This window comes from Armigeres subalbatus, chromosome 2 (assembly GCF_024139115.2).
Source record: "Armigeres subalbatus isolate Guangzhou_Male chromosome 2, GZ_Asu_2, whole genome shotgun sequence".
Lineage (NCBI taxonomy): Eukaryota > Metazoa > Arthropoda > Insecta > Diptera > Culicidae > Armigeres > Armigeres subalbatus.
The window spans coordinates 14,095,394-14,110,884 of NC_085140.1; the positions used below are offsets into that span (position 1 = coordinate 14,095,394).

The window sequence follows — 15,491 nt, forward strand, 5'->3', positions numbered from 1 at the left end:
CGACGACCGCCGCGGTACGACCTAGAGCGACTGAAGCAACCTGATGTCGCCACTGCATACGCGCAGCATCTCGAGGCAGCGTTGCCGGAAGAGGGTGAGCTCGATGGGGCCCCTCTTGAGGACTGCTGGAATACAGTCAAAGCAGGTCGGGTCGAAGTCGACGGAACGATTGGTTCGACGAAGAGTGCAGACAGATTCTGGAGGAGAAGGACGCAGCGCGGGCGGTCGCGCTGCAGCAAGGTACCCGGCAGAACGTGGAACGTTATAGACGGAAGCGGAGACAGCAGACCCGCCTTTTTCAGGAGAAGAAACGCCGCCTGGAAGAAGCGGAGTGCGAGGAGATGGAACAGCTGTGCCGTTCTCAAGATACACGCAAGTTCTATAAGAAGCTCAACGCATCCCGCAAAAGCTTGAGAGCAAATCAATAACTTGTTTAAATGTTGTGAAATAATCGATTATGTGTACTTAATTTGATATCTTTTTGGTCGTTTTAACGGTTAAAATAACAAACTTATAGCAGAAAAATTGTACTGTGAATCAAGTAAAATACTATTCCTGCTGTCGATGAGAACAAATCAAAAACTAATTTTGATATTGGTTTCCGATAACAAAATAAGTACACAGTTTAATGCATATCATTCAATTTAGTAATCTCCAGTAATATTTGTAAACAAATCTTGAATCAATTTGATGTCAAAATCAAAATATGCTATTTGGCCGAGAATGTCATTTGGTTGAATAGTTCCTTTGGCTGAAAAATCGGTTGGCCGAATAGCGTAATTGCCGAATATGCTCTTTGGTCGAAATGGACATTCGGTGGAAAGTGTCGTTCGGCTGAATTGGTCATTTTGGATATTTTTAAAACATTACCGGGAGAATCTTTTGTGCTTCGCTTAAAAAAATTAATGAACTTTCTTAGAATTTATTTCAACTTTTCCAGAATATTCATTTGGATTTTTTTTCCAGATTTTCAAGACAAGAACTACTATCAAGTTTCCAGAACTCTTTAGAAGTTTTAGAAGTTCTTTTTGAGTTTCTGTTGAGTATTCTTTGAAATTTACACTGAAAAATGTGACTTGTGAAAGGGACGCTTTAACGTTGACTTTGTCAATCTAGATTATTTAAGACAGCTAGTTTTTTTTAATCCTTAATAAGAGTGATTTTTTGAAGTTCATCACTAGACGGCTAGTTTGGCATAAGCAACTTTAAAACAATTGAAAAATGCTCGGAATTTTTGAGGATTTTTTTTTATTTCTTCAGAAAATTCTTTCTAGGGACACGGCAGGTATTTCCGTCCATCGTCATAGGGGCTAAAACCAACGAAAGCAACGTACATTTGCTTGAACTCCACTATAGCAGAACGTTTCTCCTGAGCTTACGATTTGGTACGTACAGTGACCGGCATAATAAAAAGCCCACTTGCCGTTTTTCATACAAAATGGTCAACTTTGGAGATCTAGATCTCGATTGCGTGTGAACCAATTTTGCTGAAAATTTGACCAGAGCTCAGATATAACTTGAATTTTACCACACCTGAGTTTCGACCATATTGATTCATAGGGTAAACATTGTTGCGGTAATACCAAAATGATTTTTTTGACAAAAATTTATTTTTCAAATAACTTGAATTCTATAGGTTGTAAACTGATGACTTATTCAGCAAAAACGCGTATTTTGGCAATACAAAAAAGTTTGCGGAATATACTTGTACATTAAGAGTTATAGTTTCCAAGATATTTTAAAATCATTTTTTTGCCAAAAAAATCGTTTTGGTGTTACCGCGATAATTTTTTAACCTATGATTCAATATGGTCGAAACTTAGGTATGGTTAAATTCAAGTTATATCTGAGCTCTGGTCAAAATTTCAGCAAAATTGGTTAACACGCAATCGAGATCTAGATCTCCAAAGTTGACCATATTGTATGAAAAACGGCAAGTGGGCTTTTTATTATGCAGGTCACTGTATGAGTTTTACAAAATAGCGTCTCTTTTATTGGTTTTCGAGACTAAGACGAACAGACGAAAATACATGCCGTGTCCCTATTTTCGATAAGAAATTCTTGGGAAATTCCATTGACCGAAAGCGACAGACGGCTGAACTGGTAACTTGGCCGAAAAAGCCATTTGCTAGTAGGTCATCTGGCTAAAACGATCGTTGACCAAAAATGCCGTTTAGCTGAAATAGTTTTTTGTCAGAATGGTCCATTTCGCCGAAAATGTAATTCGGTCCAACGGGTCATACGGCCAAATATCAATGACACTGGACCTCGGACTGAACGGGTAATATGATCAAAAATGGTCACTCGTTTGGTTAAATAGACTTTTTGTCAATTGACCATTTAACAAAATGGTAGCCTCTCTATTTTTGAGTCGATACTGGCCCTCAGGCCAAAAGACATCTAGTCAAGTACCATTTAGCAAAACTAAACGTTTAACGGAGACTGTTATCAGGTCAAAACTGGTTTGACCGAAAATGTAGTTTGGCTAAAAGCAAAAAGAAAATGTGGCCGGACTTGTAAAAAATTATTTGCTCTAACAGGTCATTTAGCTGAAAATGACGTTCGACTGAAAAAGTCGTTTGACCAAATATGGATCATTTGACCAATAGTGCCAGAATTGTCATTTGGCAGATAAAGCCGTTTGGCCCAAGAATGCCCTTTCTACAATCTTACTTACTAACTTACCTACTTACTTCTTTGAAAAGTGTCGTTTGGCTCAATTGATCATTTTCCCAAAAAGATGATCTGCCGAAGAGGTCATTTGACAGAAAATTCCATTTGGCCGGAAGGGTTGTTTTGCAGAAAAGACATTTTCGGCCCAAGTGACCATTCCTACCAAACAGCATTTTCGGTTAAATGATTTATTCGGTTAAACGATTTTTTCGACCAAATTAACATTTCGGCTGTATGTCGCTTTCGATCATACTACATTTTTGGTCAAACCCTTTTCGACTAGATAACAGTTTTGGATAAACGTTCGATTCGGCTTTATGGGATTTGGGTAGCTGACTTTTGACTTAAAGGCCAGTATCGACTTGAAAAGTAGAGGTTACGAAATTTCGTTCAAAGGTCGTTTCATAAAAAGACCTTTTCAACGTAAATGTCATTAGACCAAACCTATAGATATGTTTGACTAAATTACTAAATTAATTTTTAAATTTTGTCCAACGTTTCGTTGCTCTGTGTTAAGTATGATGGGTGTTCAACAACTGCAAATTACCCGTTCAGTGGGTCTGTTCAAATATTGCGTAACGCCACCCCCTCGTAACAATCTCTAACAATTTCCAGAACTACCCCCACCCCTATGCGTAACGCGTAACAAACAGTTTTTTGAGAAAAAAAAATTTTGGTAGGATTTAAAACACGTTACAATAAATTATTATGCATTAGTATATTTTATGCTATTTTAAAGAAAACAAACATTTTTCAACATTATTATTTTTTTTCTCTATGCAATTGATTTGTTACGCGTAACAATATTCCGAAGGACACCCCCCATAATTTGCATAATAAATTGTAACAAAAATTAAACAACCCCCCACCCCCTATTTCGTTACGTTATATTTGAACAGACGCTTATTGACATTTGGCCGTATAACCTGTAAGCCCAAACGATATTTTTGGCCAAATGACCCATTCTGTCAAACGTCAATTTCGGCCAAACGGCATTTTCGGGCTGATGACATATTCGACCTGGTTAGGGCAAACAACTTTTTCGGCCAATTTACCAGTTCGGCCGTATGTCGCTTTCGGCCAATGGAATTTCCCAAAAATTTCTTTTGGACAATACACTAGTAGTTCAATAACTGCAACATGTCTTCTTTTCAGTTAGCGAATGCCGTTCGATAACCGCGACGCATTCTTGTCGTCAAACAATTGTCAGGCGATGTCCGACGCAATAGAAGTGCACCTGATTGTGCAGCGCAATGCAGATCATAGACTTTGACATCATTTTGAAATTCAGCTGTCCGATAACTGCAAACTGATGTAACTATTGAATTGCAGTTAAATGACTTTTGGTTATCGAACGTCTACTGTACAAAGAAATTTCAGTAGAAATGCAATAATTTCGAAAAAATTTCCGTTGAAATCCAAAGATTTTTCTTTATTGAAATTTACATTTTGAACAATCCTCCGTGGAAATTCTTAAGAGTTTACTTACGGAGAATTTCTCGTGAAAATTCCAGAAAATTTTCTTTGAAAACTCCTTAGAGCCACTGGCGAAAATTCTTAAGAATTTACTGTTTTATCATTTTCAGGATTTTCGGCTTTCAGTCACATGAAAATGTTGATAATTTCAAATCATTGCCAACGTTTCGATCCGTTGGTTTGGATCTTCATCAGGGCCTGTCATGAATTGGCGATACGTTAATAAATTGCAATGGTACATCAGTAAAAATGACTATCCCCACACGCTCATCAATCGACTCCTACATCAACCACCACGCATCGAGACCCCGGATAAACCCACTATCTTCAGATCCATCCCATTCATCCAAGGCTTAACACCAAACATCAAACACATCCTTCTCAACAGTGGCTTGAATATTGGTATCTCACACAGCAACAGCAACACAGTAGGACATCTTTACAAAAATGCGAAGGATCCGGTATCAGAGCTCAACAAAAGCAACGTCATCTACAGGATTGACTGTACGAATTGCCCTAGTAAATATATCGGTATGACGACCAATAAGCTCAGAACCCGAATGTACGGACACCAATCCAACATCAACAAATTGGACAAACAGCTGTTGGAAGGGTACCAATACACAGACCCAGAAGTACTACAACTCCAAGAGAAATCAGCCCTGATTAACCACTGCATCACCCATCAACACCGCTTCAACATCCATAATCCCACAATCGTCGATAAATCCTACAAGAAGCAAGCTCTGCAAGTGTTAGAGATGTGTCATATTGCCACTACCTCTAACACGGTCAACCATCGGACGGACACCGACAACCTAAGCTGTGCGTACGCAAATCTTCTCTTCACGATCAAAACACAGAGAGAAGAGAGAAATGCGTCGTCAATAAACCAAGATTATCGACAAGACCCACATGACTTAACAACAACACAACCCACACAAACATACTTGACCACCCCATTACCACCCTAAACCACGAACACCCGACAGCGATATTATTATAGTTCAGCAACTGCCAACAGCTGGTCATGGTAGAAGTGTATCGTAGTGACTTACTGTGTAGTGCCCATCCTGTTCTTCACCACCCACCCATCTTGTTTATGGTGCTGGGACAAAGTAAGATGATATCATGCATCCCCCCAAACACTTAGTATACTAAACTCGATTTTCCAAATTTAAAATGAACAATAGTGAACCTAGTGCAGTTTACCCCAACCCACCTGACAGTCCATCGTGTGACCCACACTTCAATAGACAGGTTGATTAATCTCGAGTAAGTCACACAATATTTCACTTATGTACCATTGCAATTTATTAACGTATCGCCAATAAATGACAGGCCCTGATGAAGATCCAAACCCCCGGATCGAAACGTTGGCAATGATTTGAAATTATCAACATTTTCATGTGACTGAAAGCCGAACATCCTGAAAATTAGCAACTAATCCAGTCGAAATCCCCAAAAATCAACAATGGCGACTGTTTTATCGTTGGCCATGCCAAACTAGCCGTCCCAATTATTCTAGACTAAGAAAATCAACCTGAAAACAACTATTCTACCAGCCACACTCCCCTGCAATTATGAAGATTTTGTGCAAATTTCAAAGAATACTCAACAGAAGCTTTCCGTGAATTTCCGAAGATTTTCCTGTAGAAGTTAGGAACAATTTAATAAATAAAAAAAATAATTTTCAAATTTTTGAAAAACTCCGAAAAAAATGCAAGAAAAAAATTTAAGAAACGTAATAAAAAATCGCCACGCTCATTCACGCCACCGCCACCGCCGTCGGCTTAAATGGCTTTAGGCGTGACGCCGAAAACGCCGCCGCCACCGACCAAAATTCTAACAAACGCCGCCGCCGACGAATATCGGACCGGCGCACACCTCTATCTCTCTTCTCACTACTCATTTCTTACTTCTTACATCGCACTTTTTACTCCTCACTTCCGACTTTTCAATTCTTATTTTTTATGTAACCTCATTTCCCTTGGCAATTTTCACTTTTATTTCTCATTCCACACTTTTTACTAAGCGTAGTCTGAGAAACACATTTCAGCTAATCAGAAAAACACCATTTGACACTTATATCAAGAAAAATATTACAATCTGTGTTAATGTATTCAAATGGACTATGAATATAAGACTAATATAATTATGATCAAAAGAATAAACAAGATTTGATCTTATGATCAAAAGAATAAACCAATCTGTTGATATATCCCTAAGCTCTCTTTCATGTTCTAACTTATGAAATAAAATATTATTCTATTGTGTGAGAAATAAAAACAAAAAACAGTTACTGGTGATGACTAGTCCTTAGAAATGTCATTTGTTTGACAAATACGAGTCAATTCTAAAATATCATGATTATCCCTTTTCCCTGAAAACCATATATCGCACCGACAATTGTTTTTCTCACAACCCCTCCAGGCATCGTTGGCAGTCTTCTCTTTAGCTGGTTAATTTATTGTGCCGTTCCTAGATTTTTGTCAGATAAACATGACATGGCCTGCAAGAAATGGAAAACAACTTCCACTTATTACGTTTTTCTTTTCGATGTCTGCCTCAATTGGTATACTTTTCATATAGAGTATCTCTGTCGATGGTTGATCGTTCCGAAAGAACACTTCTCGCCGTTTCGATGGAACATCAAAATTTTATGAGATGGAAGCATTGCCAACCACCAGCAGCAAAATATAAAAACAACATAACAAAGGCAGCAAACGCAAATGAGAAGCTGCGGGGAAGTGCTTTGCGTATTTCCAAAATAAAGAGCATTCCGTTTGAAGGATTGTTCGGCAGAAATGTCGATGAAAGTGGAAGATAATGATTTATTTGGAAATGTTTCCGCTCGCTCGACCGTTTGATGAATTGCGGAGAGCCATTTGAAAGAACTTTTCCAATTTAATAAAGTTAATTACAATATTTTAATTTGTTTTCGGTCATTTCTCTTGCCTGTGATGTTGTCTTTTTATTGCACTCCTTCACAGAAACAAGGCCAGTCTTTCCACTTGTGTTTCCATCGATTTCACGACTTTCGGTACAGGACGATTCTCGGAAGGCCAATGAAAATGAATTAACTCGTCTTCATAAACTTGCTTTGAGTGAGTTTATTCCAATGAGTTTGCAATATTTTCATTAAATAATGCAATTCCGTCGAGCAATCAATTGATATAAGTGCAATTTTAATATCGTAATTGATTATAATTGCTTCATATTTCCGAAGGACTGCACAATATGTGTGTCTCAAACCCGTACCCAGCACAGATGAAACTCACTACCACACTACTTCATCGTTTATTCCTATTTTCAACATTTCGTTACAAAAACAAATATGCCAGTGACAGTCATTAATGTCAGAAAAAATGAATTAATCTTTCCGCTTCGCTTCCGTATTTATTCGAGCGACATAGCTGTAAACCGGCTCTTCCAAATGGAAGTCCATAAAAACTTCCCCTCCAGAATTACTCTGTCCAGCGATGATGACTTCCGTGCTTTTAACAGCTTATCTGGTAGCCATACATATGCGCTCCAGGAACTGATAAAAGGACAAGAGTGCAAAAAATACGCAGCCCGGGTCCGTTATCTGTTTTAATTAATCAAAATCATAAAACACCCCTCATAAAATATTAGCCGACATTGCTCCAATACATCCGGGTTGATCTATTCCTCCAAATGACAGCAAGCTGTACGGAAATGTTGCACATCCATTACGGATTCGGACGGATTTGTGCGTTGCGCCATGTGGTACGATGACTAATTTGACACCCCGCCACATCCCATTTAGTGAACCTTCAACGGAAATACAGCGGTAACGAGACAGACCGAGAGCAAGGGCCAAAAGTGTTATCAGCCCGCTTGATTTTTACCGCGAACCTTCAAACCATTATCATCCACCCAACCTCCCACTCATACGATGGGCATCATCTGGCCTTCCCAGCCGGGAAAGTTGGTGATATTGAACGTCGTGGGCGTTGGCGGGGTGTGGATCGATGCACGAGCGCTCATGCTGCGTGATAAACCTCGAGCTTATCCATAAAACCTAGCTCGGTTGTAATAGATGGTTGCAGGCTAACGTTTGTACGTATGCGAATGATGGCTGCACGGGGAGTACAAACATCAAAGGGATGTTATGGCAAAACAAACAGCGGAGCCTGGATTGGCTATGACGCAAGTGGGTTAATAGACATGTTCACAATAAAAATAGAGCGGTGGAAACGATGGACTGCTATATAATTTGATGTTGCTGGAGCTAAAGTTAGTTTGTAAACTGCAATGTAGCTTTTTATTATTGTGATTCAACAAAAATGAAAAGCTGTGTAGTTGCGGAGAACCATTTCACTTTCTAAAGGTTTAGGTATACGAGATATTTCTGTTCATCAACAATGATCCAACAAACTTTTAAAAATAACCTAAAACAATAGTGAAATGAGAATTGACAGTTTTAAGTTATCTTTCGTATCAACCAATCATTATGAAAATGATAGTGTTTGAAGCTATTTAGCGAGCCAAAATTTCGACCAGAACAAATAAACCTTCTTTCAATTCCCGGTTTAGAGCCTTAATTGAATTCTCAATCATGCATACCCACGCACATAAATCATTAGACCAAGTTTCAACACCTTCGCTGAAGTGTCGCAGCAGCGCACGCTAATGCCATCCGGTAAAACTATTCATGATCCTTCAGCCGTGTTCGAAAGAAAGAAAATGGAACAAAAAGAACTCATTGAAAGCTCTGTTCTCTCCTCATCCATGCTCAAGAGCTGAAGCTTGTTGCATGCACTTTTTCAACACTTTCCTGATGCAGCACACTCTTCAACTACCTCCCCCCACCCCATTCCACTTCGTTGAAAGATGAAGACGAAAAACCTGTCAGGGAAACTTTCCGAGACCTAATGCCCATTTTCTCGTCATCCGTTTCATTTGCACTTTTTTTGCTCTTATTTTTTCTCCATTCCAGGTCATGAATTGCGATAAACAAGTGGCGCACTCTACCGGTTGAACACTGCCAGTAGAAGAGACCCGTTTGGAAAGGAACGAAATGCAGAGTCACGTATTTCCGGCTCATCATTGTGGTCGGGGTGATCGAATTCCAACTGCCAACGACAACGCTGGTTGGATCGAATGATATCGTAGAAAGCTCTCGCGTGTGTGGTGGGTGAATCCTATCGTGAACAAGTCTGGGCGTTGAACAGTGAAAATAATCAAAACGAATCAAAAATCCGTTATAATCACGATTATAAAGTAGGAACGTGTCATTGTAGTCATCGTAGTTGCAATTTGTAGTTGATTCAAACAGCTCAGCAATCACATAGGTCTCGTTGTGTAGATTAGCAGTGTGTTGCAGTCTGTGAGTGCGTTCTTTCGTTTGTTGGTGTGTGCTTCTACTGAGAGATTGTTGAACAGAAGATAAAAAAGAACATCCACCCCCTCCAACAGCACAATGAGCTTCTTCAGTTCTCTTCAGCAGTACGTGACAAGTGGCGTAGCCGGCCTGGGACTGAATCCCCGCCGGTTCTCGTTGTCGCGGCAGGAGTCCACCGAGGCCACCACACCGGCAGCCAGCCCCAGTCCGATGATGAGCTCCGGTGGATCGATCGGCGGCAGCATCGGTGGCTATGGCCCGATGGGAGGAGCTGGCTCTGCTGGGGTCGGCATGGGAGCCGGAGCCACAGGAGGAGCTGCACTCGGTATGTATTCTGATCTGTTTTCATATACCTGGGTGGTATTTATATTGGAGGATGAGCAGGAGGCATGCTGAAAAAAATGTGTGCTTGAAGATTTGTTTCTGAAAGTGATGGTTTTATTGTTGTCTGTACAGTTATATGACGTGTTTGTTCCTCCCCGGGGAATAGGCATGAATTAGGTTTTTCAAAGAAGCAGGCTTCGTGAGCAGAATATGTGTTGTCGGCTGTGCCAAATCGCCGAAGATTCGATTGTATTGTAATCAGAGGTTTCAAGTACTATTTTCACAAATTGATTTCGCACGGAGTTCCGAAAAACAACAAATAGTCTTTTGAAACATAGAATAGGCACAGTTAGATTGATTGGATATCTCTCTAACTCTAACTCTAACTCTCTAACTAATCTTCCAGAAAATCGATTCAGACCTTGCATTTAGGTCCCGCGCGCCCCTTATCAATAGGAAATCAATCCTGTCTTGAGAAAACAGAACAGTAATACTGTTTTTGGCCATGCATCGGAGCCCTAGCCACATCTTTGTCTTGCTCCTACAATATCACCAGTAAAGCTACAAACCCGGGATTTAGCTCTGTCTACAAGACCATTTCAAGAAGGAAAATGGGTTCAGTAATAAGAACTTCCGTGTTTTCCTCTCACTACCATTGTTCACCAGTTCAAGAAGAGTTAGTACGTATTTTAACCCCTAACTCGATTTTCCAGCAGTCAGTTCAGCCTAGGGACGGGTACCGAGGCTTTTTTTTTACTAATTGCTAGAAAAGTTGTTTCCGCTGCATATAGTTTAGCCTCAAACCAGAAGAATTCGAGTCTTTCAACTGTCTGCAAGGTAACATTAATTATGCTTTCTTTCTGAGACTGCTGTTGGTAGCGGGGACTAAATACGATGAATCCTTAATTACCACAACTTATTGCCCTAGCTAGGAAAATGGATTAAGCTACGGCTCTGTTTTTGGTAGATCTTACACCGCAACACATTACGACGAGCTCGGTGGTCTAGCGGCTATCGCTTCTGCCTTATAAGCAGGAGGTCGTGGGTTCAATTCCAGGCTCGTCCCTTTTCTACTTTGCATTTCTATCTTAGTTCTTTCTGTGTTTCAAGTTCTACCAAAACGATTCCTACTGTTATAATCTTCCACACAATCCCAAAACATCCCGTGGCACCTATGAGAGGTCGTAGAGTTCTCTGCATCTTTCTTAAGTAGGTGTCCAACAAACCATCCTTCCCCTTCCTCAGCATTCGCAAGGACGTGGCCAGGACAGATCTCGATTATTGGAGAGTGCATTGCTTCCATCTAAGAGATAGTGATTAGTCCCAAATCCAATATCTGTGGTAACGGATGAAAGTGATACTACTCTCACACAATAGTCTTGGCTTGTACCACCTACGAATTTGTGCGAACTGCTAAATGCTAATCTTACACCGCAACACACTACGTAAAAGTGATCTTCCACATAGTTAAAGTAGATCGATGATATGTTCTGATAGATTTAGACTGATGATAGACATTTTTCGGAACGACGGACAAACGAAGCGGCAGAACTACTTTCAAGAAGGGGATCACATTCGTCATAGATTTACTCCAGGAAAACGCACAGATAGAAAAATCCACTGAAATTTACGCTAAAAATCATGCACATAAATGGAACGTCATTATTAGCGTAATTCCACATCGAATATAGCCTAAATGTTTACAACATTTGACGTGAATCGTCTATATTGCATGCAACTTGTAAGCAATCTTGTTAGGAAGAGGGCCATTTCAGCGAAGAATAGCGTAAATTTCCGCATGGCAAATTTTACACCGCGACTCACACCGCGAAAATCGGAAAACTGCGGTGGGCCGGGCACGTAGCCAGAATGTCGGACAGTAATCCGATGAAAATAGTTCTCGACAACGATCCAACGGGAACAAGAAGGCGAGGTGCACAGCGGGCAAGGTGGATCGATCAGGTGGAGGACGATTTGCGGACCCTCCGCAGACTGCGTGGTTGGCGAAGTGCAGCCATGGACCGAGCTGAATGGAGAAGACTTTTATGTGCAGCACAGGCCACTCCGGCCTTAGTCTGATAATAAATAAATAAATAAATATTACAGTCAAACCTTCATGAGTTGATGTTCTATGACTCGATATCGACTCATGGAAGCAATTTATGCCATATTAAAACATATTTTCTGGGTTACTATGATGACAAGGCAAGCAGGCAAGCTGTGTAAGAATGTTTTCTTTTGTCCAATAAAGTAGTTTTCGTAATGGATTTACCTATTTACGCACATTAGATGAGCGGATAACAATCACACTATTTTAGCATTCCCCAAACAGCACATATGTTGTTGAAAAGCTACAGTAACTTATATGCAATTAAATTTGGTCACATTTGAGTTGCAGCAACCAAATCAGTGTGAATTGTGCTACTCGGGTCATATTATCCTTTACTTACTTATGGATCCTGTACACTTCCGGTGGTGCAAAGGGCCGACTTGAAAGATCTCCATCCTGAGCGTTGCCCGGCTATCGCTTTAACCTGTTGCCAGGTTAGATTTCGGTCGACTTCTTTTATTTCTTTAATGAGGCTTCGCCGCCATGAGCCTCTGGGTCTGCCTCTGCTGCGATGTCCCGCTGGGTTCCAGTCTAATGCTTGTTTACAGATTTCGTTTCTGCCCCTCCGTAGAGTGTGGCCGACCCAGCCCCACTTCCGATCCCGAATTTCTGTTGGTATCGGCCTCTGGTGACAACGACGATGGAGCTCGTTGTTTGAGATCCAGTTGTGAGGCCACCAGGCCCGAATTATGTACCGCAGGCATCTGTTAATGAACACCTGCAGCCGTTGAGTGTTCTCCACTGATACACACCATGTTTCGCTAGCGTATAACAGCACAGATTTCACGTTAGAGTTCGATCGATGTCGATCTTGGTACCGCCGTCTGACGCCATTTGGCTACCAAGATATTGGAAGCTTTCAACATTCTCCACTGGTTGCCCGGCTACTGTGAAACTGGAAGGAGTCACCGTGTTTACATCCAACGATTTGGTTTTGTTGACGTTGATGATTAAACCTGCCGAAGAGGAGCGCTCGGCAAGGTCGTTGAGCTTACTCTGCATATCAGAGCGCCGTTGCGCGAGGAGTGCAAAATCATCAGCCAATTCAAAGTCGTTTAGGTGCTTCATGGTTATAGGCTGCCATAACAGCCCGCGGTTTGGTTCACAGTCAATCGCATCTACCAGAATCTCGTCGATTACGATGAGGAACAGTAACGGTGATAGAATACATCCTTGCCTCAGAAGGCCTCGTACTGTGCCTCGATGAGGCCGATGATTTTCTCAGGAACTCCGTTGTGTCTCAGGGCGCCCCACATATTCTCGTGATTGAGACGGTCGAAAGCTTTTTCGTAGTCAATGAATACCAAGTAAAGGGACTCTTGGAATTCGTTGACCTGATCCAGAATGATGCGGAGCGTGACAATATGGTCCACACAGGATCTTCCGGCACGAAATCCGGCTTGCTGCCGCCGGAGAGTCGCATCGATCTTCTCCTGAATCCAGGCTAGGATAATTTTGCACAGAACTTTGAGAACGGTACACAGCAACATAATGCCTCGCCAGTTATCGCATACAGTAAGGTCACCCTTTCTGGGCACCTTCACTAAGATACCTTGCATCCAGTCGACCGGGAAAGTTGCGGTGTCCGTTGCATTCATCTTCGCCCCGATTAAGCGTCGTGAGATATCGTAGAGGAGGCGAATGTCCCCGGTTGCGGCGGCTCTCTCTCCTTCGTCGGCCAGAGAGTCTGCCCACGCTCTCTTGTCCCGTCGACATGAGCGTTTTAAGGTTCCCCCAAACACACGCGACGCGACAGTCGCGACGCGATCCTATAGCTTGGCGACAGCGATTCTGTCACCGTTGGTATGGAAGCGTAAATAGAACATTGCCTGCAGCGACCCAACGATAGAATCGCGGCGACTGGTTGTCGCCGTCGCGGCGATGAAATCGCTTAGGTCTGGGGAGCCTTTACTTCCTTCTCAAGAGCCGCGTATCGTTGACGGGCTAAGACTTTGGCTCCTCTGGTTTTCGATCGCTCTATCGCGGCTTTGGCTTTCTCTTCGCTTCTCTATCTTCCTCCAAGTCTCATCGGTGATCCATTGTTTTCTCTGGGTGCGCAGTTCGCCCAGATTGTTCTCGCTGGTGGCGATGAAGGCATTCTTGATGGCGGTCCATTGGTCTTCCACGCTGACACCTTCCGGAATAACTGCGGCACGCGTCTCCACTTCTTCAACGAAGGACCGTTTCACCGTGGCATCTTCCAGTCGGCGTGTGTTGAATCGTCGTCCAACTCTTTCCTCCTGCCGACGAATCCGTGCAATGCGCAGGCGTATTTCGCCGATGAGAAGTTGATGATCAGATGCGATATCGGCACTACGTTTATTCCGTACATCAAGAAGGCTCCGTTTCCATTTTCGGCTGATGCAAATGTGGTCGATTTGATTTTCTGTAAAGCCGTCACGGGAGACCCACGTGACCTTGTGAACCGGTCGATGAGGGAAGAGCGATCCCCCGATCACCATGTCGTTATTACCACAAAATTGTGCGAACAGCTCTCCGTTTTCGCTCATTTCTCCGAGACCATGGCGTCCCATAATGCGCTCATGGTTCAAGTTGTCGGATCCGATCTTCGCATTGAAGTCGCCCAAACAGATCTTGATATCACCCTTCGGAATTCTATCTACGACGGTATTGAGTTGACTGTAGAAGTTCTCTTTGTCTTGCAGGTCGGCAGCATCGGTTGGCGCATAACATTGGATTATGGTAAGGTTTCGGACCCGTGTTCTAAATCTGGCAACGATTATCCTTTCACTTATAGGTTCCCACATCTTAAGCGCAGAGTGTGCCTGAGCGCTTAGTAGGAAGCCAACTCCGCGATGCCGGGGAGCGTGTTCACCTCGTAAACCAGAGTATAGTAGAACTTGTCCCGACGGCGTTCTGTGTTCTCCAAAGTTTGGCCAACGGACTTCAATCAGTCCCAGGATCTCAAGCTTCATGCGGCGTGCCTCATTGGCAAGTTGGGCCAATTTACCCTGCTGGGCTAGGGTTAAAACGTTCCATGTTCCCATTCGTGTCCGTAGTTTCACGCTAAGAGTCCGTATTTTTTCAATATCGGATTCTCGATCAAATTGATGATTCGGGAAAGGCAGGTTGTTGGTCCAAGGCTACCTATCCACCGAGATGGGGCTGACATCTTAGGTATAGCTTCCGGGGAATAGCATTTCATACTCAGCCGCTGGATGCCAGAACAAACGCTGTTGGAGCCGCACCTCCTTGGTGAACAGACGCTCGGTTAGTCGGGTCAAATTTGTTTAAAGTCCCACCCAACACCAGGACTAGGCTAGCGCGCTTTGTGCGGCACACGGTCGCTTTGATAGGGCCTGCTTGGGGACACATGCAGCTTTTTATAAAAGTTCAACAGAGCCCACTGTCGAACCCCACCACATCCTAGGCAGACCCCACAAGACGCACCCTCTCACTCTAGCTGATGTCAGAAGGACAACAGTGCCCAGGCTGCACTACTAGCTAAGTACGCAACCCTTAGCAGGCGGTCAATTGTCATCGGAAGACCCGTGGAAGCGTAGGCGCCCCTTCCCGGAT

The 15,491-nt window shown here is 42.5% G+C and overlaps 1 protein-coding gene across 1 annotated transcript in view; it reads left to right on the top strand.

The window, feature by feature from the left end:
• Positions 1-15,491, top strand: part of LOC134217852 (BAI1-associated protein 3) — a 396,811-nt gene that overhangs the window by 123,988 nt on the left and 257,332 nt on the right. Inside the window, exon 2 of the mRNA XM_062696671.1 lies at positions 9,113-9,842. Coding sequence (XP_062552655.1) covers positions 9,596-9,842 — 247 coding nt within the window. The 5' untranslated portion in view covers positions 9,113-9,595. The remainder of the gene's footprint in view (positions 1-9,112; positions 9,843-15,491) is intronic.